Below are 24,805 nucleotides of genomic sequence, written 5' to 3' on the forward strand. Positions count from 1 at the left end.
CATAGTAAACGTAAATCCGGGACACTTAAATTAGTATGATATGTTACGTTTACGCCTTTCCTAAGGCACTGCAGATTGAGTTATATCATATTATTTTTAGATTATTTTGCTGGCAACATGTGGCTTGTCTGCTTACACTGAGTGTACAAAACATTAGGAACACCTTCCTAATATTGAGTTGCACCCCCACTTTTGCCCTCAGAACAGCCTCAATTCGTCAGGGCATGGAGTCTAAGGTGTTAAAAGTGTTCCACAGGAATGCTGGCCCATGTTGACTCCAATGTTTCCCACAGTTGTGTCAAGTTGGCTGAATGTCCTTTGGATGGTAGACCATTCTTGATACACATGGGAAACTGTTGAGCATGAAAAACCCAGCACCACTGCAGTTTTTGACATAAAACGGTGCGCTTGGCACCTACTACCATACCCCACATCAAAGGCACTTAAATATTTTGTCTTGCCCATTCCTCCTCTGAACGGCACACATACGCAATGCATGTCTCAAAAATCCTTCTTTAACCTGTCTCCTGCCCTTCAGCTACACTGATTTAAGTTGATTTAACAAGTGACATCAATAAGGGATCATAGCTTTCACCTGGATTCATCTGGTTAGTCTGTCATAATGTTTTTTACATTCAGTGGCCTACTTATCCCAAAACATAATTTTCAAATCCCTGTTTTGTGTTGTAATATTAGGCCTAAATGAATATCATCAGTGGTGGAAAAAGTACCCAATTGTCATACTTGAGTAAAAGTTAAGATACCTTAGTAGAAAATGACTCAAGCAAAAGCAAAAGTCACCCAGTAAAATACTACTTGAGTAAAAGTCTAAGTATTTGGTTTTAAACTTACTTAAGTATCAAAAGTAAATGTAATTGCAAAAATATACATTAGTATCAAAAGTAAAAGTATAAATAATTTCAAAATGCTTATATTAAGCAAACCAGACAGTACACTTTTCTTGTTTTAATTTTATTTACAGATAGCCAGGGGCACACTCAAACACTCAGACATAATTTACAAATGAAGCATTTGTGTTTTGTGAGTCCGCCAGATCAGAGGCAGTAGGGTAGACCAGGGATGGTCTCTTGATAAGTGTGTGAATTTTTTTCTGTCCTGCTAAGCATTCAAAATGTAACAAGTACTTTTGGGTGTCAGGGAAAATGTATGGAGTAAAAAGTACATTATTTTCTTTAGGAATGTTGTGAAGTAGAAGTAAAAGTAGTCAAAGATATAAATATTAAACTACAGATACCCCCCCCAAAACGACTTAAGTAATAGTTGAAAGTATTTTTACTTAAGTACTTTACACCACTGAATATTATGTGCCATAACATGCATGCTCCACAATCACACTATTTCCAAGGCTTACATTAGTTATTAGTGCATAGGCATACATCCTAATGCAGTATCATGTGCTCATGTACAATTATATTCAAGTCTAGTCTAGGCTGGAATTGTAACCATCATCACGTGTCGCTATTGTGTCTACTCGATTTTATGCCGCGTTCAAGTGCTAGTCGTAACAAGGAAACTCGGACATTTCGACTTGCTAACTGGTTGAACGCAGCACGTGAATAACTACACGGTCGAACATTTCCGAGTTTGCGACTTGCTCTAACTGGTTGTAGTTATGCATGATACTGCATTTGTTCCGACTAGAACGTGAACGCGGCATACCTCAAGAGTGGGCTACAGTGATGATGCGATGCTGCGTAGGCTACGTGTGAGTGGGATGCAAGTAGCTTGCCGCCGACATTCTGGTTGCTGGGTGCACGCACGGTAGGCTACTGCGGTAAGGATGCGTCTGCTGACTGGCTCGAATAAGATGAGCAAAGAGACTCACAGAAAAATATGATTGTATTTTTAAAACAGCCTTTTGACTTCGATGCAGGTATAGGGGACCTTTTCCACCTTTAAATGTATGTATAGTAGCCTAAATAAACCCTCGTCGGTCGATGCTCATTGAGTCGTGTTCGTGGGAGACGCATAAAATGATCCTACAGAGAGACGCGAGTCAAATACGACAATTATGAAATGAAGGTTAACGTCAAGCAGACAACATCCAACCGCAATTAGATGTCTGGCAACGTCTAGCTCGGAGAATCTGAGTATGAAATGGTAAGAGAAACAAGCAAGGACGATGATGACAATATTGAACTGTGGTTGCTATTTAACAGCGTCCTTTAAAATCGAAAAATATTGTGACTGTTTTGGGTACCCTCATGATGATTTTATTGTCTGAATAGGCACCTTCCCTATTAAATATTCATACTGGTAGGCTTTGAAACAATTTATGCATGTGGAATGACCGTTTGCGCAGCATAGTCTATTACAACTGTTTCTGGGCTAATCATACGTGCATCGCCCATATAGCCTACTATACCCTATTTTCCATGGCCTATATGAATTACATTTTTTGTTTGGTCAAGAACCTCCACTTAATAATATATCATGATAATGTCCACTATAACTATACATTTTACATGAGCACATAAAATACGAACAAATAAACATTTGATTGAGCCCCAAAACACCAATCAAAGTGGGTAGTTAAGATTGTGCGAGAGGATCGATACATGGTTCTCACACAATGCCAGCCATTCAATCTCTCTTGTGGGCTCTAGCAGATATTGATTTGTAGCTTTATTTGATTATGAGAGTCTTTGTACAGTAACATCCTTTCCAAAATGAAATGAGGTATTGTATCATGTTTTCAATGATATATCTGATCAATGTTTGTTTCTCCTCTAGGTTGTTTAGGTAGACTGAATTGGTTTACATGCCTGACACCCGTTGATAGAAATACTCTGATGCTGCGTATCTGGATGGAGAACACTGTTGACAGCACTGTCACTGAATATTACTCGGAAATACACAGCGCGTCATTACTTTGAGTGTCTATTCTTCATGTGTTGAAGCCTCCTTGTTAAGCTACATAGAAGTTTGAAGATTGCACATTAGCTACTATTTTTTGATACTATCTTAATCATCTGACGGCTGCAACAATGATCCAGCAGAACAATAACAACAACTACCCATGCCTGGAGATGTCTGGCTCCCCCAGGGAGGTGCTGCAGAAGTGCCAAAAAAGCAATCTTCCCTTCACCAGACACTTGGAGCTTGGGGACATGCCCTTAGTAAAGGGCCTTCGGGCCTGGGCTGCGTGCTCCAAGAACCGCAGGAGGGCAGCACCTCCCCCCAGGTCCCAAGGAACGTGCCCCAGGCCTGCAGATGTCTACCCAGTGGGACAGTGGGGCAGGCTGGGTTATGGTCTGGGGCTACCGCTGGACTCCAACTATGCCTCCAACCCCAGACAGACAGGCCTGGGGGCACTGGTGACTGTGGCCACATTGAAGGCCTCTGAGGGAGGTGGTCAGACTCAGACAAGCTGTCTGTTCCTCAAGACGGAGGGTGGAAGGTGCCTCTACTCTACAGGCAGCCCAAAGCCCTGCACTCAAGGTCTGGTCCCTCAGTCCCCCTCCACGCTGGTGGGCAGCTGGCTGAGGGATAAAGTGGGAGGGGTCAGGGACTCCTCCACGGTGGGGAAAATGGGGGTGCGGGATATGGAAGGGGCCTTGGGGTCATACCAGGTCAAATCGAGGTCAGCCCAGAGGTGGAGAACATCCTGCAAGCCTGTGGTTTCCATCCAGGGGAGAACACTCCGGAACAGGGAGAATGCTGGCGAGCATACCCTGGAAGGGAGCCAAGAAAGCAGTGACAAAGGGGAGTTTCCCAAAGCTGGTCAGGACACTCCGAGTGGAAAACAAGACCGAGGGAGTACTAGAAGCCCCAAATGCAGTCACGCTCAGACCAAGACCTGCATCCAGTGTCACGGGCGGAGAGGAGGGCAGGGGAGTAGTGGGGGTCAGAGGGAAGCTGCCTCTGTATGTGAGCAGGATCAGTCGAGCTGCGGTGTGGAGGGGATTAAGGAGAAGGAGGAGGGGAAAGTGCAGGATGGCACTGGTCTCACCCGGTCAAAGCCCTGTGACTCCTGCCTGCCTCCAGACAATGCTGACCCAGAAAACTGCAGCAGTGACGTCGGGGACCGGGGAAAGCCAGACAGCGCACACACACAGGAGGGGCTGCATCCTGAAACTTCTCTCAACAAGGAGCACTTCCAGGACGAACTATGGGATAAAGACATCCATACTGGAGGCAACGATGTGGCCAGTGGTATCATGAGACATGTGGAAGACATTGATGGCATGGTGGGTGCTGTGATTGGGTTTGTGGATCATATCAAGTCCGCAGAGTGTGATTCAGAGAGGCTAAGGGGGACCGGGGAGATAGCTGAGGGGGAGCTGCCCAACAGGTGGATCGATGTTCAAACCTCAGAGAGCCACTGCTGCTCTGAGAGAAGCTGCCTCAAAGACTGCTCCACTCAACCACCCAGACCAGTAGAGGGCAGCATTTATACTGCTACCGATGAGACTGGCTATGGTCAGATAAATCAGGAAACTAAATCAGATAAATACAATAAGCTTTGTGAGAAATGTCAGCCAGAAGAAAAAGATCCTGTGGCAGTGGATAAAGAAGGTTTACAGGAATCTGTACATGGCCTCTGTGAGGAAGAGGAGATAGAGGGGGAGGAGGGAATCCAGTCAACAGTACCAGAAATTAGGGAGCTCTGTGGGGAGCATGGAGAGATACTGCCTGAGGTCAGGAGCACAGATGATGAGGCCACGCTAGTAAGGGGAGACATCATATCCCAGAGAACTGAGCGAGGGCCTCACTGGGCAACAGAGGAACATGAGTCCGAGGAGACATGTAGGATGGAAGCGAGGTATTTTTCAGATTTACCGGCTAACCTAACTGAAGAGGCCGTAGTAGGGTGGAGGAAGGCAGGGACTAGGCAGTTTAATTCCCTTTTACAAGGCTCTGCTTTTGCTGGCCCTGCTACCTCTGTCACACACTCGCCACCTAATCCGGCCTTCTCAAGAGCCATGGCAACAGGCCTCCCTTCTCCGAATGGGGGGCAGACAGACGCTGGAGGTGGGGCTCTGGTGCCTCTGCTACGGAGCCCAGGGGAGCAGGAGTGGAAGAGGGGCACGGACGAGAGCAAGGTGGCCTCCAACAGGGGGTTCCTGGATGGGGGGCCAGAGGGGGAGGATGACTTTGGGCTTTTCATGCAGGCAGAGGAGCAGCCGCCCTGGGACGACAGCTTCACTGCATCACCCCTAGTGCCTTCTGGGAAAAGTGAGAGTGTTGGTAAGTCCCCAGCCTACGGCACCTCAGAAATGTGACATGAGCTCTTTTTAAAGACATCCAGACACTACACACACATAACAGAAACTTCTTATGACTATCACATCCTCCAGTTAGATTATGCAAATGTGACAGAGGCAGCAGTAACAGCAAAACATGAAAAGGTTTTTGAAAACCACAAAGACAAGAGCTCTGATGTGAACAGTAGCGGTAACTCTCTTTGTTGTGGTTTGCACCATGCAGCAGCCAGGGCATGTAGACACGTTGTTCCCAATGCCCGAGTGGCGCAGCGGTCTAAGGCACTGCGTCTCAGTGCTAGAGGCGTCACTACAGACCCTGGTTTGATTCCAGGCTGTGTCACAACCGGCCGTGATTTGGAGACACATAGGGCGGCGCATAATTGGCCCAGCGTCGTCCGGGTTTGGCTGGGGTAGGCCGCCATTGTAAATAAGAATTTGTTCTTAACTGACTTGTCGAGTTAAATCAAATAAATAATCAGTTAGTCTGGTCTGACCTGGATTCTTGAGGGCCCTCCTCTCTCAAACTCATGTGAAGGTAGTGCTAGTGCTGTCTGCTTTGGGATGTAAGGCGTGTTAGCCTCAGGACATGGGGTTCCATGTTTAAAGAGACAGAGACCTAGGCAGGCAGCTCTTCCGTGATTGGGAGAGACCATGCAGGGTGACAGCCCATCCATCCCAACGTTCCATCCCCATGTAACCTCAAACATCATGCAAAGACAAAACTCCCAATCATTAGTGTCTAATGGTAATAACAAAGGTCTAATCATTGTTGTTGTCATGAATATGTCAGTTAAAGCAATGGCACTTGCAGTGACTTTTAACCAAGTGTATAAATCAAAGTTTCAAAAATAGTTGTCAGATTATAGAAGGTAAAAAAACAGGTCAACTACCAAAAAAACAAACATTATTTGTTGCCCATTCAGGCCATTTGAATGAGGACAGTATGCAAAATATCTGTCTATTTGGAGCATACACCAGGTCCCTGCACTTTAAGGTCGACTCAGTGCATGGAATACAGATCATATAGAACCAATAGAATCTAGCTAGTGTCTAATGATTCATTTCTGATGCCTTCTTAATGTTTCCATGCTGCACTTGAAAACCATTCTATTACCAATGAGTCTACCCATTGGACCTCAGGTTGGACAGACAGCTCATTCCAACAATCAGAGGATGCCTGGACAGCCTTCCCAAAGGATACAGCGGGAGAAGGGCAAGACACAAGAGAACAGTGGTGGCCCACAAATGCTGTGGAGGAGACAAGGGGCAGATTCTCTGCCACGCAAAATGTGGTAGGCCTTTAAATCTTTCCATCTTTCCTCAGAAGTGACTACAAAAGACAAGGAGTCAATTTATTGCATATTCCTATATCTCCAGGAGGACATGGTCCATGGGACTGACTGGAAATGATAGACATACACATTTGTTCTCCATTTTTCATTATTTCCATCTTTCAGAACAAAGTGTTTGTGGAGGCCTTCCCGTCACTGTCTACTCCCCTGTATGATCGTGATGCTGTTCCCACACTCAGCCAGCTCCTCAGAGGCGTCTTGGATCATGAAAGCTCTGCAGAGGATCATGGGTAAGTGGGTCAAGAAACCATAATGATATTTTATTAAAATCCAGCTCAGGGACTGATTTGGAAGTTTGATCCTGTATTAGCAGAAAATCCTACTTAATTTCCTTTCAGCTCGGATTTTAAATCAGTTAGAAGCATAATCTAGACAGTTTTATAATTCATGAAATTGGAACGATAAGGAACGTTCTGACATAGTTGTTATATATTGCCATCTAGTGGAAGAAATTATGACCCTCAAGATAGCGCTAGAGATTGCATGAAATGTCACCACCACCGAACAATTACCCTACTGTTTGAACCCATGATAAGCTGCATATTAGGCAATATTTCACGCACTGAATCAGTATTGCTTTAGTGATAGATTCACCGTTTCACAATTATTTAATAGGCTGTGGTGTTATTCATAACTGTGGTGCGTACTTCTGCCATTAATTGACTTTACGTATCTGTGTTTGTCTTGTAGCTTACTCGATGGGTTCCATGACTTGAACAAAATGTTTGGCTTGAAATATAAGAGGGCAAATGCTGTTTCCCGTGAACGGCTTCTACAGTCGCTACATTTGGGCCAGTGTAACACGGTGAGTATTTACATCTGTAGTGCTAGTGTAATGGGCTGTTAAAAGTAATAACAGGCCTACTCTGTTTCATATTATGAGGCTGAAATGATACAGCCTTATCTTATGTTAGTATAGCTTTTTAACATAAGGCTCTATCACCATGACAAATGCTACAGCATGTTAAACCAAACTGAAGTGCCTGTAATTATAGAATGCATAATGGGTCACGCATCATAGTATGACATAGTCATTTGACTGTTCTCTGCACTGGCACTCAGATAACAACTGACTACAGTTAATGTAAATTGATGTAAAGTTTATGTCAATTTAGAAGAGTTATCATTTATTCACCTCTGCAGGAAAATATGACTGGGCACCGAGCAGCCAACTACAGTCCCTCTCTTGGCCTCTCCTCTTCCAGTCAGCATGCACAGGCCTGTGGGAAGAGACGTTTATCGTATGTCAACAAGAACATCATGGAATAACCAAAATGTCCACTTTCCCTGACCTTCAACAACACATTTAGCCTTTTCTATGCCTGTCCATGCCAAACCACTAATGGGACACAGTCTTCATCTCCATGGGGAGAAATAACTAAACATTTCACAAGATTCGGGAACTCAGAGGATGCTCTCCTTGGGCCGACTGGACCACCTGACTATATGGTGACCCTTAATAATGCCCTGTTTTGCTTTACCTTCGCTGGAGTTAGATCACCGATGCATACCTGTGACAAATTTGATAAAATTAAGCACTAATTGTAATTTTTGTCTCTCAGATATTTTTAAAATACATGCAAATGTTAACATTCTTATAAATCTTATTCTTATGGACTATAGGAAATGTTAAAGTAATTAGTGTTTGCCCGGAGAAGTGGATGGCTATACCCCTACCCCCCCTTTGTTCACTCCCACCCTCTTTCTCACACACACACTGACATGGACACAAACAACAAACACACACTATCCTCTCCCGTCACGTGATCTGGCTCAAACGTGCCTGTGACAACTCTGGAGCAGAATATACTGTAGGTTTAGCAAACATTGGAGCTCACATGGATCACAGCTCCTTTTCTTATTACCATAGTAAATAATGACCATGTTTTCTGAAATGATTACCTTTAAATTGGGGTGTTTCTGGCTGTCAGAATACAGTTGTTTTGTGCTGGCAAAGAGAAAATGTGTTATTTTACCAGTACACGTTTGTTTTAGATCACAAAAAGCAGTCAAGTCATATTTAGATTCTATTTGTTTCTCTCTTGATTGTTGTTTGTGGGTAACCCAGGGCAACTCAGTAGGCCTACAGAAAATGTAGTGAATGTTTGTCATTTGTACATAATATGTATTCCTCAAGAAAAATACAGATTTCCCGAGTTGTTCAAATTGATAAAAATAGATAGTCAACTTGTTAATTCATGTAATAAAATGATACGTTGATTGCTGTTTTCCATCCTCAAAGCTTTTGCTAATGTTATGATATACTGTATAGTTTTTGAAGTACCTAAACAGTCATCTCATTTGGGTGTTTGATGCAATACTCACTATAAACCAAAACAGCAAACAACAAAAGAAAGGGGAGAAAATAATACTCTACAGGCTACACATGTCAGTCAATTAGAATGGCCTACGGCGCTTCAAAACATTTTCATGGGTCAAAAGGCAACCACACTGGCAAATCAACACTTACAAGTGACATACTTTGAATTAGCACACAATCAGCTGTAACCACTGGCAAGACTGTGCAAAGCCTTCAAGTCATTACATAAGACTGCTAATGAGGAAAACTGACAGAGCAATGCTATTCTCAGTTCATTACCCACTCTAACCTTGTGGCCAAGAATGCCCCCTACCAGAATGGCAAATTTGTAACGTCTCCCATGTATGATGATGACAGGTAAAGGGCCCAAAAGGAGGTCATGTAGAAGATTTTGGTCTGTGGCCACGGCCGGATTACCGATCAGTCAGCAGGACAGGTGACCTGGGCCCCATGACCTCCAGGAAATTTGCTTTAAAAACTGCACAATTTTCTCTCAGCTTCAAGGCAAAATGTGAAGAATAGCATGAGATAAGCTGTAAAACAGCACATTCTTCTCTTTCCCATGGCACAAAATGTAGAAAAACAGGAAATTAGCTTTAAAACTGCAAAATTACCTCTCAGCCTCATGATAAAATGTAAAATAGCATTATAAAACTGCTATTTTGTTCTCTGCACCATGGCAAAATGTGTTGAAATGCAGGAAGTTAGCTGTTTTTGTTTTTAAGTAGGTGCCCCGGGGCCCCAAATGCGGTAATCTGGGGCTGTCAGTAGTGCTGAATTGGTTAATAGGAAGTTGCTGAGTCAGAGGATCTATTTTCACCAGATATTGTGGCATTGACTGTGTTTAAGTGAAAATATGCAAGTGGCCTTAGATGACCTTTTGTCAAGCTATCAAATAAAGTCAACAGTTTGTTTGCCTAATGCGCACTGTGCACATTGCCCTGGTATAGTTCAGTGCATGGTTGGCAAGAAGAAAAACATATCCTGGTGTTGCTATTTTCTTCAGCTGCAGCATGTGATACGATGGCTCCCCTAATCACATGTATTAGTTTTACGTAAAAGCTCAAGGCGAAGCAATCTCTGTCTGCAATAACAACTATATGAAGCCATTATGGACATATGAAACTAGGAGAGTGAGGCAGTATACTCTAGTTCCTTTTTGGCCCACCCCATAGCTCTTCACTTTAGTCTGCAGATCCAGATCTGAGACTGACTGGATCATTTAGTCTATAGTTTCACCTAGGGATTGTTTGAGCCTTTTCCCTATATTTTCCTTATCCAGTCTTGTAAACACCACAGAGAAAAGGGTAATGAAGGGGGCAGAAAAGGAAATGTGTTGTAGCTCACCTAACTGTTTCCTAACAGCTCTTGGACTATTATCTGGGGCTTAAATTCAGGTGATTGAAACGTTCACATTATTGCAGATAGAAATAGAACGTAAAAGACTAAGGACATGCTGTTATCATGAGGAACAGTAGGGTGCAGTGTATTCTCAACATGTTTATTTGCAGAGTTCTAGGCGTTTGAACACATCCTTGTCAAAATTGTAACAGTGGGTTGGAGGACTGCCGACACGTACAACTTGAGCGGACGGAGGCAGGGAAGTAGGCTACAAAGTCACAGTTTGGCGGATGACATTGAAAGCAGAGAAATGTCTTCGTGGTACAAATCTTGGATACTGCTTACAGGTTTTATACTGTTCTATGTTGCTTATCTGTTGTTTGGAGCGTTCGTTTTCTCCACCATCGAACGGCCGGTGGAGGACAAACTAAAAAGAGACATACAAGTCCTGAAGGAAGAGTTTCTCAACCAAAGTTGCGTCAATGCAACATCACTTGAAAACTTTTTGGAGAGAGTTTTACAAGCCAATAAGTATGGGGTTTCTATCCTTCCGAATTCTTCTGCGAGTTCTAATTGGGACTTGGCTTCCTCTTTGTTCTTCGCCAACACTTTAGTAACGACAGTCGGTAAGTAAATAGCCTATAACGTTAACGTCACTTGTCTTTGTTAGGCCTACATCGTTTTCGTTTTGTTTCGGCTGGTCCGTGTAAGACAAATCCATGTAGACATTTCTAAACAACTTAATTGTTAATATTGCAAGGTACTCAAGGAAACACTGATTGGTTACAAATTACAGTTGTAGCTGGGCATTTTTTTGTATTCAGTGACCAAAACATGCCAGCATCAATGGGCCATGTGATTTTTCAGGTAACTGCCCCAGTATCAGTGTTTCAAAGTCGTTAAAGCAGGGATGGGCAACTGGTGGTCCGCCTTTTGAAAGCCCTCAGATCCATTTCCACTGACTAAGTCAGGGTCTCAATTTACCGTTGCAATCTAGATTAGTAGACTGACATGGTGCAATTTCGAAATCAGGAGTTTTACACTTTTTATGTCAATCACTGATAGTCAGTCAATTAGCCCATGTCAGCTAACATTTTTTAGATTCCTAACTTAGTTTAGCGGCCAGCTATCTAATATTGTTATCATGGTTGAATTACCTGGCGAGGTCCCCCATTGATTTTCTAAATTAGACTCACTCAGATATCATTAAAAACTGCAAAAATGTTTCCTGTGTATCAAGAATGGAATGGTCCACCACCCTAAGGATATCCAGCCAATTTGACACAACTGTGGGAAGCATTGGAGTCAACATGGGCCAGCATCCCTGTGAAACACTTTTGACACCTTGTAGAGTCCATTCCTGACAGATTGAGGCTGTTCTGAGGGCAAGGAGGGTGGGGTGCAACTCAATATTAGGAAGGTGTGCCTAATGCTTGATATACTCTGTGTGTGTGTGTGTGTGTGTGTGTGTGTGTGTGTGTGTGTGTGTGTGTGTGTGTGTGTGTGTGTGTGTGTGTGTGTGTGTGTGTGTGTGGTGAAAACAGTAGTGGTCATAGAACGGAACCCTGAGGAACACAAACTTACCATTGATTTGCCAGTGGACAAACCATCCAGAGACAAACTTATGTCATTCCAACAGATAAGATCTAAACCAGGCAAGAACCTGTCCATGTAGACCAATTAGGGTTTCAAATCTTTCCAAAATAATGTGGTGATCGATGGTGTTGAAAGCGGCATAAAAGTCTAGGTGCACAAGGACAGACGCAGAGCCTTCTAATGGTCTGATGCCATTAGAAGGTAATTTACCACCTTCACGAGAGCAGTTTCAGAACTATAATGGTGTCTAAAACCAGACTGGATGGTTTCGTAGTAATTATGTCTTCAGGAAGGCAGTTAGTTGCTGAGCAACAGATTTTTCAAAACATTTTTAGAGGAATGAGAGATTTGATAGTCAGATTTCTTTATTTAAAAAAATATATATTTTTGGGGTTAAAGGTTTGGCTTTTTCAGGGGAGGCATTATTACTTCCACTTTTAGTGAGCTTGGTATACATCTGGAGGCTAGGGAGCCGTTTATTATGTTCAACATAGGAGGGCCAAGCACAGGAAGTAGCTCTTTCAGTAGTTTAGTTGGAATAAGGTTTAGAGGCCATGACTATTTTTGTGAATGTGTCAAAATGACACAGGATTAAATTGATCCGAGGTCCTGGCTGTTCTGTGCAGACTCGGGATAACTGAGTTTTGGAGAAATACGCAAATACAAAGAGGAGTCTAATTTGTTTTCTAATGATCAGGATGTTTTCCTCTAAGAAGTTCATGAATTCATCACTGCTGAAGTGAAGGCAATCCTCACTTGGGGAAGGAATGCTGCTTTTTAGTTAGCTTTTCAACAGTATCAAAAATAGGGTGATCGAGCAGCAGTGAGGGATTTTCGATATTGCACGATACTTTCCTAGCTAGTTGGAAGACTTCCAATTTGGTGGAGCGCCATTTCCTTTCCAATTTTTGGAAACTTGGTTTACGGCTCGTATTTTCTGTATCCCAGGGAGCTAGTTTCTTGTGACAATTTAGTTTGTTTTTAACGGTGTGACTGCGTCTAGGGGATTATGCAAGGCTAAGTTTAAATCCTCGGTTAGTTGGTTAACCCTTTAGAACCCATAGCGGTCGTCAACTGCCTTTAAAAAAAAAATATATACTATAGCGGCTGCGAACGGCCTTGTTTTTCCAACAATATCTGCATCCATATCGCAGAATTAACTTCCTAACAACCTGTTGTCTTATTTGCGTGGCTGTTGTCATCAACCAGAAACAGGTTATGCTGTCATTTTGACCTTTTAACAGAAAAAAAATCACTTAATTACTCAAAATGACGGTGCCAATGCGTCCACAACTTTTCACTGTATAAGAGCCTGTATCTATGTTGGTTGGTGATACGGATTCGGACCCGTGATGTTGAAAGAAATGAGAAAACAGCAGATATGTTGGATGCTGAGAAATTTGAGGCATAGCGCTCAGATTAGCAAATCCTGTCATGTGCTCACCTGTTCCAATCAAGTGATCATCATCAGAGGAGCTGGAATGATTACTCTCTGTCTCATAGTTGCAGTGTTTAGCTGTATATAGTCAGCTAACTATCTGGTTATTTTGTCTTGTTTTTACAGATGTATTTCATATGGCCCAAGCTGCTTGCTATAGGTAGCTAGCTAGTCTGTCAGGCAAGGAACGTTGTGTGGCTGTAAATTTGGGCTTCGCTTGTGAAGCGTCAACCTCAGCTGTCACTTTTACTAGCTATCCATACATACAGCTAACTAGCTACCGAAATGGAGATTATAGTAATTTGTGTTAATCTGTTGGATTTAGGTCATGGTTTGTCACGTTCGCAAGGTAAAGCTATACATAGCCAGCTAACAAGTTGCTTGTTTTGTCCTGTTTCTACCAATGCAATTCATTTGGAAACTGCTCCAGCTAACATTTGGCAAACTCTGTAGTTTGTCTGTCAGGCAAGAAAACAATAGTTGTATGGAACATTGTGCTTGACTCGCGACACTGTCATTTGATCGTCTCACTCCCTCCCTACAAAGACAACCAGCTAACTTTGTTTGCCCATCAAAATAGATGAGGAATTATTCTAAACCTGTCTGGCTAAATTGCACAGTGTCATCTTTAATATTTTACTTTCAACATCCTAAATAAACAGTAGTTGATGTGTTGAATCTGTAAACTGTTGTGCCACTTTGTAAGAAGTCAATCTATGAAATGTAATCTCACCATGAGTCTTGAAGTGTGTGTACCCTATCTAGCCTTTATGGTTATAATCTGACCCATCTATGAACATATTCATGAATATATTTTTGTGTACTTTATCCTGTCTGATTTCTCCATCCGTCTGACATATAGTGCATTCGGAAAGTATTCAGACCCCTTGACTTTTTCCACATTTTGTTAGGTTACGTTACTACCATATTATAAAATTGATTAAATTGTTTTTTTCCCCGTCATCAATCCACACACAATACCCCATAATGACAGAGCAAAAACAGGTGTCGATTTTTTTTCAAATGTATATAAAATTAAATGTCACATTTACATAAGTATTCAGACCCTTTACTCAGTACTTTGTTGAAGCACCTTTGGCAGCAATTACAGCCTAGAGTCATGACGCTACAAGCTTGGCACACTTGTATTTGGGGAGTTTCTCCCATTCTTCTCTGCAGATCCCCCTCAAGCGCTGTCAGGTCAGATCAAATCAAATTTTATTGGTCACATACACATGGTTAGCAGATGTTATTGCGAGTGTAGCAATGCTTATCCTTCTAGATCCGACAGTGCAGCAGTATCTAACAGGTAATATCTAACAATTCCACAACAAAACCTAATACACACAATCTAGTAAAGGAATGGGATGAGAATAAATAAGTATAAAATATATGGATGAGCAGTGACAGGGCGGCTAAGATGCAATAGATAGCAAAGAATAGGTAGTGAAGGATACAGGATATACATATGAGATGAGTAATGTGAGATATGTAAACATTCTTAAAGTGGCATTATTAAAGTGACTTGTGTTCCATTTATTAAAGTGGCTAATGATATCAAGTCTGTAGGTAGGCAGCCGCCTCTGTGTTAGTGGTGGCTGTTTAACAATCTGATGGCCTTACATTTACATTTAAGTCATTTAGCACCTTGAGATAGAAGCTGTTTTTCAATCTCTCTCTGTCCCAGTTTTGATGCACCTGTACTGAGCTCGCCTTCTGGATTGAAGCGGGGTGAACAGGTAGTGGCTTGGGTGGTTATTGTCCTTGATGATCTTTTTGGCCTTCCTGTGACATCGGGTGTTGTAGGTGTCCTGGAGGGCAGGTAGTTTGCCCCCAGTGATGCGATGTGCAGACCGCACCACTCTCTGGAGAGCCCTGCGGTTGTGGGAGGTGCAGTTGCCGTACCAGGCGGTGATACAGCCCGACAGGATGCTCTCAATTGTGCACCTGTAAAAGTTAGTGAGGGTTTTCAGTGACAAGCCAACATTTTTCAGCCTCCTGAGGTTGAAGAGGCAGTGTTGCGCATTCTTCACCACACTGTCTGTGTGCGTGGACCATTTCAGTTTGTCAGTGATGTGTACACCGAGGAACTTAAAACCTTCTCCACTGCTGTCGATGTGGATAGGGGTTTCCTGAAGTCCACGACGTTGGATGGGGAGCGTCGCTGCAAAGCTATATTCAGATCTTTCCAGATATGTTAGATTGGGTTCAAGTCCGGGCTCGGTCTGTGCCACTCCAGGACATTCAGAAACTTGTCCCGAAGCCACTCCTGCGTTGTCTTTGCTGTGTGATTAGGGTTATTGTAATGTAACAAAAATGTGGAAAAAGTAAAGGGGTCTGAATACTTTCCGAATGCACTGTCTGTCCTTGGTTGCAACACTCACTGCTGAGTTCCAAACTGCCTCTGGAAGCAACATCACCACAAGAACTGTTGGTCGGGAGCTTCATGTAATGGGTTTCCATGGCCGAGCACCCGCACGCAAGCCTAAGATCATGATGCGCAATATCAAGCCTGGGCTGCAGTGGTGTAAAGCTCGCCGCCATTGGATTTTGGAGCAGTGGAAATGCATTCTCTGTGTGTGATGAATAACTCTTCACAATCTGGCAGTCTGACGGACAAATCTGGGTTTGGCGGATGCCAGGAGAACTAATAAGGACACCTAATGGTAGATGGGTAAAAAAGTTATGAATCACACTTTGGATGGTGTATCAATACACCCAGTCACTACAAAGATAAGGGCACCCTACCTAACTCAGTTGCCGGAGAGGAAGGAAACCGCTCAGGGATTTCACCATGAGGCCAATGGTGTTTTTATAACAGTTTAATGACTGTAATAGGAGATAACTGAGGATAGGTCAACAACATTGTAGTTACTCTACAATACTAACCTAATTAAGAGTGAAAGAAGGACGCCTTTACAGAATAAAAATATTGTAAAACATGCATCCTGTTTGCAGTAAGGCACTAAAGTAATACTGCAAAAGATGTGGCAAAGTAATGAACTTTTTGCCCTGAATACAAAGCGTTATGTTTTGGGCAAATCCAACACAACACATCACTTATACTCCTATTCATACATTCAAACATGGTGGTGGCTGCATCATGTTATGGGTATGCTTGTCATCTGCAAGAACGAGGGAGTTTTTAAATTTTTTATAAAAGAAACAGAATAGCTAAGCACATGCAAAATCTTAGAGGAAAACCTGGTTCAGTCACCTTTCAGCAGGACGATAATCTAAAACACAAGTCAAAATATACACTGGAGTTGCTTACCAAGATAACATTGAATGTTCCTGAGTGGCCTAGCTACAGTGGATTGTTTTGACTTTAATTTTGTTCAATGATAACCGACTTGTTCCCATCATAGCTTTAATTTTCTAGATAGTGAGATCACTTACCTCTCTGCTATTGTACTGTGTTTGCTTGTATGGGATCCTAATAATTTCTTAGCTCTATAAACTTGCGCTCTGTCTCACTCTTTTTCTCTCCACCCTCCCCAGGATATGGGCACACTACGCCCCTGTCGGACAAGGGCAAAGCCTTCTCCATCTTCTACGCCCTGCTGGGAGTGCCCTTCACCATGCTGGTGCTCACCGCCTGCGTCCAGAGGCTCATGCACCTGGTGACCTACGGACCCATCAGCATGTTCCGCCAGAAGATCGGCCTGGACCCTCTCGCCGCCACTGCCGTCCACTTCGCCATCCTGCTGCTGGTGGTGGTGCTGGGCTTCTTTGTGGTACCTGCTGTGGTGTTCAGCTACATCGAGGACACCTGGTCCTTCCTGGACGCCATATACTTCTGCTTCATCACGCTGTGTACCATCGGCCTGGGCGACTACGTGCCTGGCGAGAAGCCCGGACAGAATTTCAGGTCGCTGTATAAGATCTCTGTGATGGGTGAGTCATGAACTAGTCTGTGTGTTACTAGTCTGAGTGTGTTTGATAACAGAGCAAGGCACCCTGACATGGCTCATGACACAGCTCAGACTAATGTCATATAAATTCCGTGATAGTCATTACCCATTCAACTTAAATATTGGTGTTCATGATTTCGAGTTAGAATTGTTTTTCCCCTTTTTTGAATAGAAAACCAGGAAATAAGTATGAACAGTGACTGCACGATATGGTGGAGTTTGCATCAATGTTTTAAACAGAGGGATGTGCATAGGAATAAGTGGACTTGACAATTTTGACCGTGTGCAGACACTTGAGTGAAGTGGGTGACGCTCGGCCCCAACACCACCTCACATTAGAGAAGCCAGAATGTGACATCTTGTCCAGCACTGAGATCGCTAGGCCCTCTGGTGGAATATGGTGTTGTGTCTCTGTGAAACCGCAGGAACTTTCACACCTCGGTTGTGAGAACTGGCGCTTCCTGAGTGCTCCTCCTCCTCTCAAGTAGTGCACTCTGGTCAGAAGGATCTATAACGTCCAAGGAAGCAATTTTAAGAACTAGTAAATGCTGTTTTGTTTGAGTTTTTAAATGTGCTCATGTAAGATATGTTTGCAATACTCGTAATTTGAAGATGACAGGACACCTCTGCTCTTCATTGTGCTCAATGTCCTGAGACAACATTTGTGGGCCAAATGTCAGAAGATATTAGTCAGAATGCAGAGACTGCATGAGTCTCCCGATTTAACATGGTTCAACCGATGAAAGAAAATGGATGCATTCCTTATCCCTGTATTGACCCTAGACATGTAATTCTGATACTGCAAATATGCAGTACGGTTTATCGCTTTGAGTATATTTGTACTGTACATTTGTATAAGTCTGAGGAGGCATCCTTGTGGTTTTCAGGAGGAAACTAAAGTGTCGCTCCACTGCCCCCTCCATGTATCTCACAATGTCTGTGATTTGGTTGGTATACTGGATGGGTGAATTTGAATTTGGCTTCTTGTTTTGGGAAGAGTGTAATGTCTGGTGAAATTGCTCTCATCTCAAGGGCATGTTGCAGTAGGGAGTCAAGGATACCACACCATCTACCAAACTTGTACTTGGAGGGATTTCATATTGTCACATGACATTTGTCAGAGTTATGGTATAATTTAATTACTGGAATTACCCTTTTTATCCTCTCAAAATAACCTCACTGTTTAGAGCCTAGTGGTATTTGTTGTACTCTGTGGCATTGTCTAAATACCTTGTTTTAGGGCCTGTTTTGGTTGATCATGTCACATGACCTGGATTTTTACTTTTATTTAAAGCTTGTTCATCACACTTTACCCTTTAAAAAAAAAAAATGTCATATGGTTCAGCACCATTCTCAGACAATTGCAAAAATGTTGGGTGTAATTCTCATTAAAGTTTAAACTACTGGGAAATTAGGTTGTTTTGCTCATATCGGAATATACTTTTCCTGTCAAAAAATATACCCACAACATGGCATGACAGAATTTAAGTCACAAGGGAGGTGTAAGTCTACTCTGCTTACTGAGCTGCACTGAAACAACTGTTGAAACAAATGAACCATGATATGGCATATAAGCATAACTGTATCGTGAGGAAGCCTGTTGAATAGCTGGTCTTCTTGTCCAGCAGGAATACACCTCGAGCACACCAGTGTGGTGAGTTTGCGCTTTGTGAGACAAGTGACTGTGTCCATGTATAATGCTTCTTCCCACAGCGTCTACTTGCTGATGTTGTACTCTCTGTCCTCTGCAGTGTACCTGTTTGTAGGGCTGATGATGATGTACCTGGTCCTGCGTGCCTTCCACCGGATGGCCGACCTGCATGGCCTGACTTCTTTCTTCCAGCTCCCCCACTGTGACGAGGATATAGAGGAGGACAGGGAGCCCATCATCGAGGCCGGCCATGAGGACCAGCATGAGGCGGAGGCCTCGGCCAAGCCCCTGGATCCGGCCTCCCAGACCTCCTATAACACCATCATCCGATAAGGACTCACTCCACTGGCCCGTTCTCCTTTACATCAGTCAGGTCAAACAGCTAAACAACAGTCACTGTTTTACAGCAACACAGGGAGGAGTTTAAAACCTGACACTATATAGGCACCAAAGACCATCTTTACCACTGTGAGGCAACTCATGGGTCAGGTCAGACCTTCCTGCTACGACAGCTCAACTAAACCAAAGAGAAACAAGAACTCTACAGATGCACCAGTGTACCCAGTTGACACTTGGCGAGGGTTGTGCGTCAAGGTGGGAGGAGGTTGTTATTCCATAACCTGCAGAGAACACTTCTGGTCGGGACTGATTCTGATTATTTATCACTTTTTTTGTTTCAGACCAAAAAATATTTAAGTATCATATACTGACATTTTCTTGTGGATGTATTTTCATGTACCCTTTTGTGGTTTTAGGTCAGGGTTGATCAAGGAAGGTCATACAGAAATATCTGATATTTCAAAACTAAACAAACTCGTTATAGTGGCCATCTTTTGAAGGAGTTTGTTGCCCCTCCCTAGTAACTATGAAAAAGCCATTGCTTGAGACTGTCTTGAGTCATATGATGGAGCACATTCCCAGGACTAGCGTGGGCCTTCCCGGCTTTGTTTTTGCATGTGGTGTGACATGGTCATGTGTTTTAAAAAAAAGATAAGGATATCATCTGAAGGATAACAAATTTAAGGAACAAAAGGATTGAAAATAAAAACCAAGTATCTGTGTTCTGATGTGTAGTTGTCATTTGTTCAATGTTAGGAAGTGTCAGTGTGACAGATTGTTCAGGAATCGCATGTATGAAGTTTGTCATTTGCTACTACGTACATTGACAATGTAATATCTGCCAATAATGTAATGGTTGCTAATGTAATAACTTCTGCATTTGTTATAAATGCTGATAATAAATTGCTAAAAGTTTGTGCATAATGTAATAATTATTACAAAATGAAGTGGGTCACTTTTTATGAATGTAATAATTTTAACCAATGTAATAACACAATTACTAAACTAAATTCACTCTTGTTTGTTCATGCATATCAAGTGTCATGCTTCAGTAATAGTGGACAACACACCACATTCCTGAATCCTTTTTTGATATTACTAAGGGAATGTAATTGTCCAGTTCATTAAACCTGTGGACTAATGTTGGAGGGCCCAAACTCATGTTTCCCAGCAGACACAAATGGGAAGATCGTGGCATTTTAATTAGTTTGGGACTGTTATCTGTAATATCTACACATGACCTGAACATACAGGGCATTCGGAAAGTATTCAGACTCCTTCCCTTTTCCTCATGAATCTACACACAATACCCCTTAATGACAAAGCGAAAACAGGTTTAGAAATTTGTGCAAATTTATTCAAATAAAAAAACATACCTTATTTCGCCCAGGTGCATCCTGTTTCCATTGATCACCCTTGATGTTTCTACAACTTGATTGGAGTCCACCTGTGGTGAATTCAATTGATTGGACATGATTTGGAAAGGCACACACCTGTCTATATAAGGTCCCACAGTTGACAGTGCATGTCAAAGCAAAAACCAAGCCATGAGATTGAAGGAATTGTCCGTAGAGCTCTGAGACAGGCTTGTGTCGGTACAGATCTGGGGAAGGGTACCAAAAAATGTCTGCAGCATTGAAGGTCCCCAAGAACACAGTGGCCTCCATCATTCTAAAATGGAAGAAGTTTGAAACCACCAAGACTCTTCCTAGTGCTGGCTGCCCGGCCAAACTGAGCAATTGGGTGAGAAGGGCCTTGGTCAGGGAGGTGACCAAGAACCCAATGGTCACTCTGACAGAGCTCCAGACTTCCTTGATGGCGATGGGAGAACCTTCCAGAAGGACAACCATCTCTGCAGCACTCCACCAATCAGGCCTTCATGGTAGTGGCCAGATAAAAGCCACTGCACAGAAAAAGGCACATGACAGCCCGCTTGGAGTTTGCCAAAAGGCACCTAAAGGACTCTCAGACCATGAGTAAAAAAGATGCTCTTATCTGATTGAGCTCTTTGGCCTGAATGCCAAGCGTCATGTCTGGAGGAAACCTGGTACCATCCCTACGGTGAAGCATGGTGGTGGCAGCATGCTGTGGGGATGTTTTTCAGCGGCAGGGACTGGGAGACTAGTCATGAACGAGGGAAAGAGGCACAGAGCAGAGTACAGAGATCCTTGATGAAAACCTGCTCCAGAGCGGTCAGCACCTCAGACTGGGGCAAAGGTTCACCTTCCAACAGGACAATGACCCTAAGCACACAGCCAAGACAACGCAGGAGTGGCTTCGGGACAAGTGGGAGTGGAGTGGCTTCGGGACAGCCTTATTTTAGAATAAGGCTGTAACGTAAGAAAATGTGGGAGTAGTCAAGGGGTCTGAAAACTTTCCGAATGCACTGTATGTAAAATAGAGCCATGAAGGCAACTTTGTATTAAAATGTTTCTTGTACTGGTTGAGCTGAAAGGTAAGACTTCCATATGTGAGGCTCATATGAGGACTGTAAAGCAGATCATTGAAAGTAGTGGGGGGAAAATACTGATTTTGGCCTTGGACCGATGGGTTAAGGGTGATTGAGAGGAGTGAGTGTCTAACATGAGTCTGGTCCCATCTCCATCTCTGTAAAGCCTGGTCAATCCTGGGATAAGGAGTGAAACTGCTGTTTAATATTTTTGCGATTAGACAAATTGTAATTATCGCAAAAATATTAAACAGCAGTTTCACTCCTTATCCCAGGATTGACCAGGCTTTACAGAGATGGAGATGGGACCAGACTCATGTTAGACACTCACTCCTCTCAATCACCCTTAACCCATCGGTCCAAGGCCAAAATCAGTATTTTCCCCCCACTACTTTCAATGATCTGCTTTACAGTCCTCATATGAGCCTCACATATGGAAGTCTTACCTTTCAGCTCAACCAGTACAAGAAACATTTTAATACAAAGTTGCCTTCATGGCTCTATTTTACATACAGTGCATTCGGAAAGTTTTCAGACCCCTTGACTACTCCCACATTTTCTTACGTTACAGCCTTATTCTAAAATAAGGCTGTCCCGAAGCCACTCCACTCCCACTTGTCCCGAAGCCACTCCTGCGTTGTCTTGGCTGTGTGCTTAGGGTCATTGTCCTGTTGGAAGGTGAACCTTTGCCCCAGTCTGAGGTGCTGACCGCTCTGGAGCAGGTTTATTTTTTTTAAGTGATTTTGGGCATCCCGAGTGGCGCAGTAGTCTAACGCACTAGCTGTGCCACTAGAGATTCTGGGTTCGAGTCCAGGCTCTGTCGAAGTCGACCGGGAGACCCATGGGGCGGCGCACAATTGGCCCAGCGTCGTCCGGGTTAGGGGAGGGTTTGGCCAGCATCACGCACTAGCGACTTCTGTGGCGGGCCGGGCGCAGTGCATGCTAACACTGTCGCCAGCCACACATTTGTGCGGCTGGCTTCCGGGTTAAGTGGGCATTGTGTCAAGAAGCAGTGCGGCTTGGTTAGGTCGTGTTTGGGAGGATGTACGGCTCTCGACCTTCGCCTCTCCCGAGTCTGTACGATAGTTGCAGCGATGAGACAAGACTAAGTACCAATTGGATACCACGAAATTGGGGAGAAAAATGGGTAAAAAATATAAAATAAGTGATTGGTTTAAGTTATTACACTATTGATGAAAATGTTTTACTAATCAACCAGTGTCACAAACTCTGCTGGCCGGTTACTGCTAGTGTGCCAAAAGCCTACATTAAATTAAGATTGCCAGAATGGCCAAACCACATTTTTGTACTTTTTGGCAAAAAAAATATCAACTTCGATCCCCACAGTGAATTATTTTAAAGTTCGCTACAAATGGAGATATTTAATAAAACAGTGATCCATTCTGACTACTACACTGAACAAAAATATAAACGTAACATGTAACGTGTTGGTCCCATGTTTCATGAGCTGAAATAAAAGATCCCAGAAATGTTCCATATGCACAAAAAGTGTATTTCTCTCAAATTTTGTGAACAAATTTGTTTGCTTTTAAAATATTTAACCTTTATTTAACTAGGCAAGTCAGTTAAGAACAAATTCTTATTTACAATGACCGCCTACCAAGAGGCAAAAAGGCCTCCTGCGGGGACGGGGGCAGGAATTAAAAATGTAGGTCAAAACACACATCACGACAAGAGAAACACCACAACACTACATAAAAAGAGACCAAAGGCAACAACAGCATGGCAGAAACATGACAACACAGCATGGTAGCAACACATCATGACAACACGGTAGCAGCACAACATGATACAGCACAAACATAATACGAACATTGTTGGGCACAGACAACAGCAAAAAGGTAGAGACAACAATACATCACACAAAGCAGCAACGGCCATACATGTTAGTGAGCATGTCTCCTTTGCCAAAATAATCCATCAACCTGACAGGTGTGGCATAACAAGAGGCTGATTAAACAGCATGATCATTACACAGGTGCACCTTGTGATGGGGACAATAAAAGGACACTAAAATGTGAAGTTTGGGTAACTGTACTTTACTATTTATATATTTTTGACTACTTTTACTTCACTACATTCCTAAAGAAAATACTATACTTTTTACTCCATACATTTTCCCTGACAACCAAAAGTACTCGTTACATTTTGAATGCTTAGCAGGACAGGAAAATGGTTAAACACATGGTCATCCGTACTGCCTCTGGCCTGGTGGACTCACTAAACACAAATGCATATTTTGTAAATAATGTCCATACATTTTAAAAACAAGAAAATGGTGCGCTCTGCTTTGCTTAATATAAGGAATTTCAAATGATTTATACTTTTACTTTTGATACTTAAGTATGTTTAAAACCAAATACTTTTAGACTTTTACTAGAGATATATTTTACTGTCTGACTTTCATTTTCACTTGAGTAACTTTCTATTAAGGTATCTATACTTTTACTCAAGTATGACAATTGGGTACTTTTCCCACCACTGGGTATCTCTGACCAACATATGCATATCTGTATTCTCAGTCATGTGGAATCCATAGATTAGGGCCTAATGAATTGATTTAAATTGACTGATTTCCTTATATAAACTGTAACTTAGTAAAAGCTTTGAAATTGTTGCATGTTGCGTTTGTTTTTGTTCAGTATACATTTTCCGTCACACAAGACCACGTGCTAACACAGCCCAATCACTGGCCGGCAGGCTATGAGGAAGCTTGTACCCATATACCATATACATTAAAGAAAAAGTTCACCCAAAACCACTAATTCCTTTAATTTACAGTGTTAAATAACACATATGTGATTTTTAAAAATTGTGAACAAATGTTTCATTATGGCATTATAATAAGGTTGGTAGCAATATGGAACATCGCTGTGGAAATCTGTTGCAGCTCAAGTCGACTACAAAGTTCACAATGAAAATGCTTGCTCTATGGGCTGGCTACACACAATAATACCAAAGACAATATCATCATGTAAAGTAGCTATTTAGCTGTGAAATCGCTTAAACAAACTACACTATCAATTTAGGAGTCTAGTCTCACCATGTTCAACCTGCAGATTGATGAGCCTCACAGAGTGGAGTCTGACATTCGCAAGGGCAGATATACTTTGAGGAGATGGAAAACGTTGCCCATACTAAGGCACTGGGCCACGA

At 42.7% G+C, this 24,805-nt stretch overlaps 2 protein-coding genes across 3 annotated transcripts; both read left to right on the forward strand.

The window, feature by feature from the left end:
• The first annotated feature begins 1,555 nt into the window (after positions 1 to 1,555).
• LOC139549101 (uncharacterized) lies at positions 1,556 to 8,800 on the forward strand. Of its 2 annotated transcripts, none has more exons than XM_071359226.1 (6): positions 1,556 to 2,121; positions 2,755 to 5,211; positions 6,369 to 6,520; positions 6,686 to 6,810; positions 7,271 to 7,385; positions 7,724 to 8,800. In XM_071359226.1, exons 2-6 carry the CDS (start codon positions 3,009 to 3,011, stop codon positions 7,847 to 7,849), a joined length of 2,721 nt encoding a protein of 906 aa, XP_071215327.1. In that variant the 5' UTR covers positions 1,556 to 2,121; positions 2,755 to 3,008; the 3' UTR covers positions 7,850 to 8,800. The 2 variants fall into 2 exon arrangements, with proteins under 2 accessions (XP_071215327.1, XP_071215328.1); XM_071359227.1 differs by having other exon boundaries at positions 1,556 to 1,795.
• A 1,149-nt stretch (positions 8,801 to 9,949) lies between these two features.
• Positions 9,950 to 20,094, forward strand: LOC139549102 (potassium channel subfamily K member 6-like). The gene is made up of 3 exons (XM_071359228.1): positions 9,950 to 10,867; positions 16,777 to 17,172; positions 18,941 to 20,094. Exons 1-3 carry the CDS (start codon positions 10,552 to 10,554, stop codon positions 19,171 to 19,173), a joined length of 945 nt encoding a protein of 314 aa, XP_071215329.1. The 5' UTR covers positions 9,950 to 10,551; the 3' UTR covers positions 19,174 to 20,094.
• Positions 20,095 to 24,805: the final 4,711 nt, after the last annotated feature.

Source organism: Salvelinus alpinus, chromosome 22, assembly GCF_045679555.1.
Source record: "Salvelinus alpinus chromosome 22, SLU_Salpinus.1, whole genome shotgun sequence".
Lineage (NCBI taxonomy): Eukaryota > Metazoa > Chordata > Actinopteri > Salmoniformes > Salmonidae > Salvelinus > Salvelinus alpinus.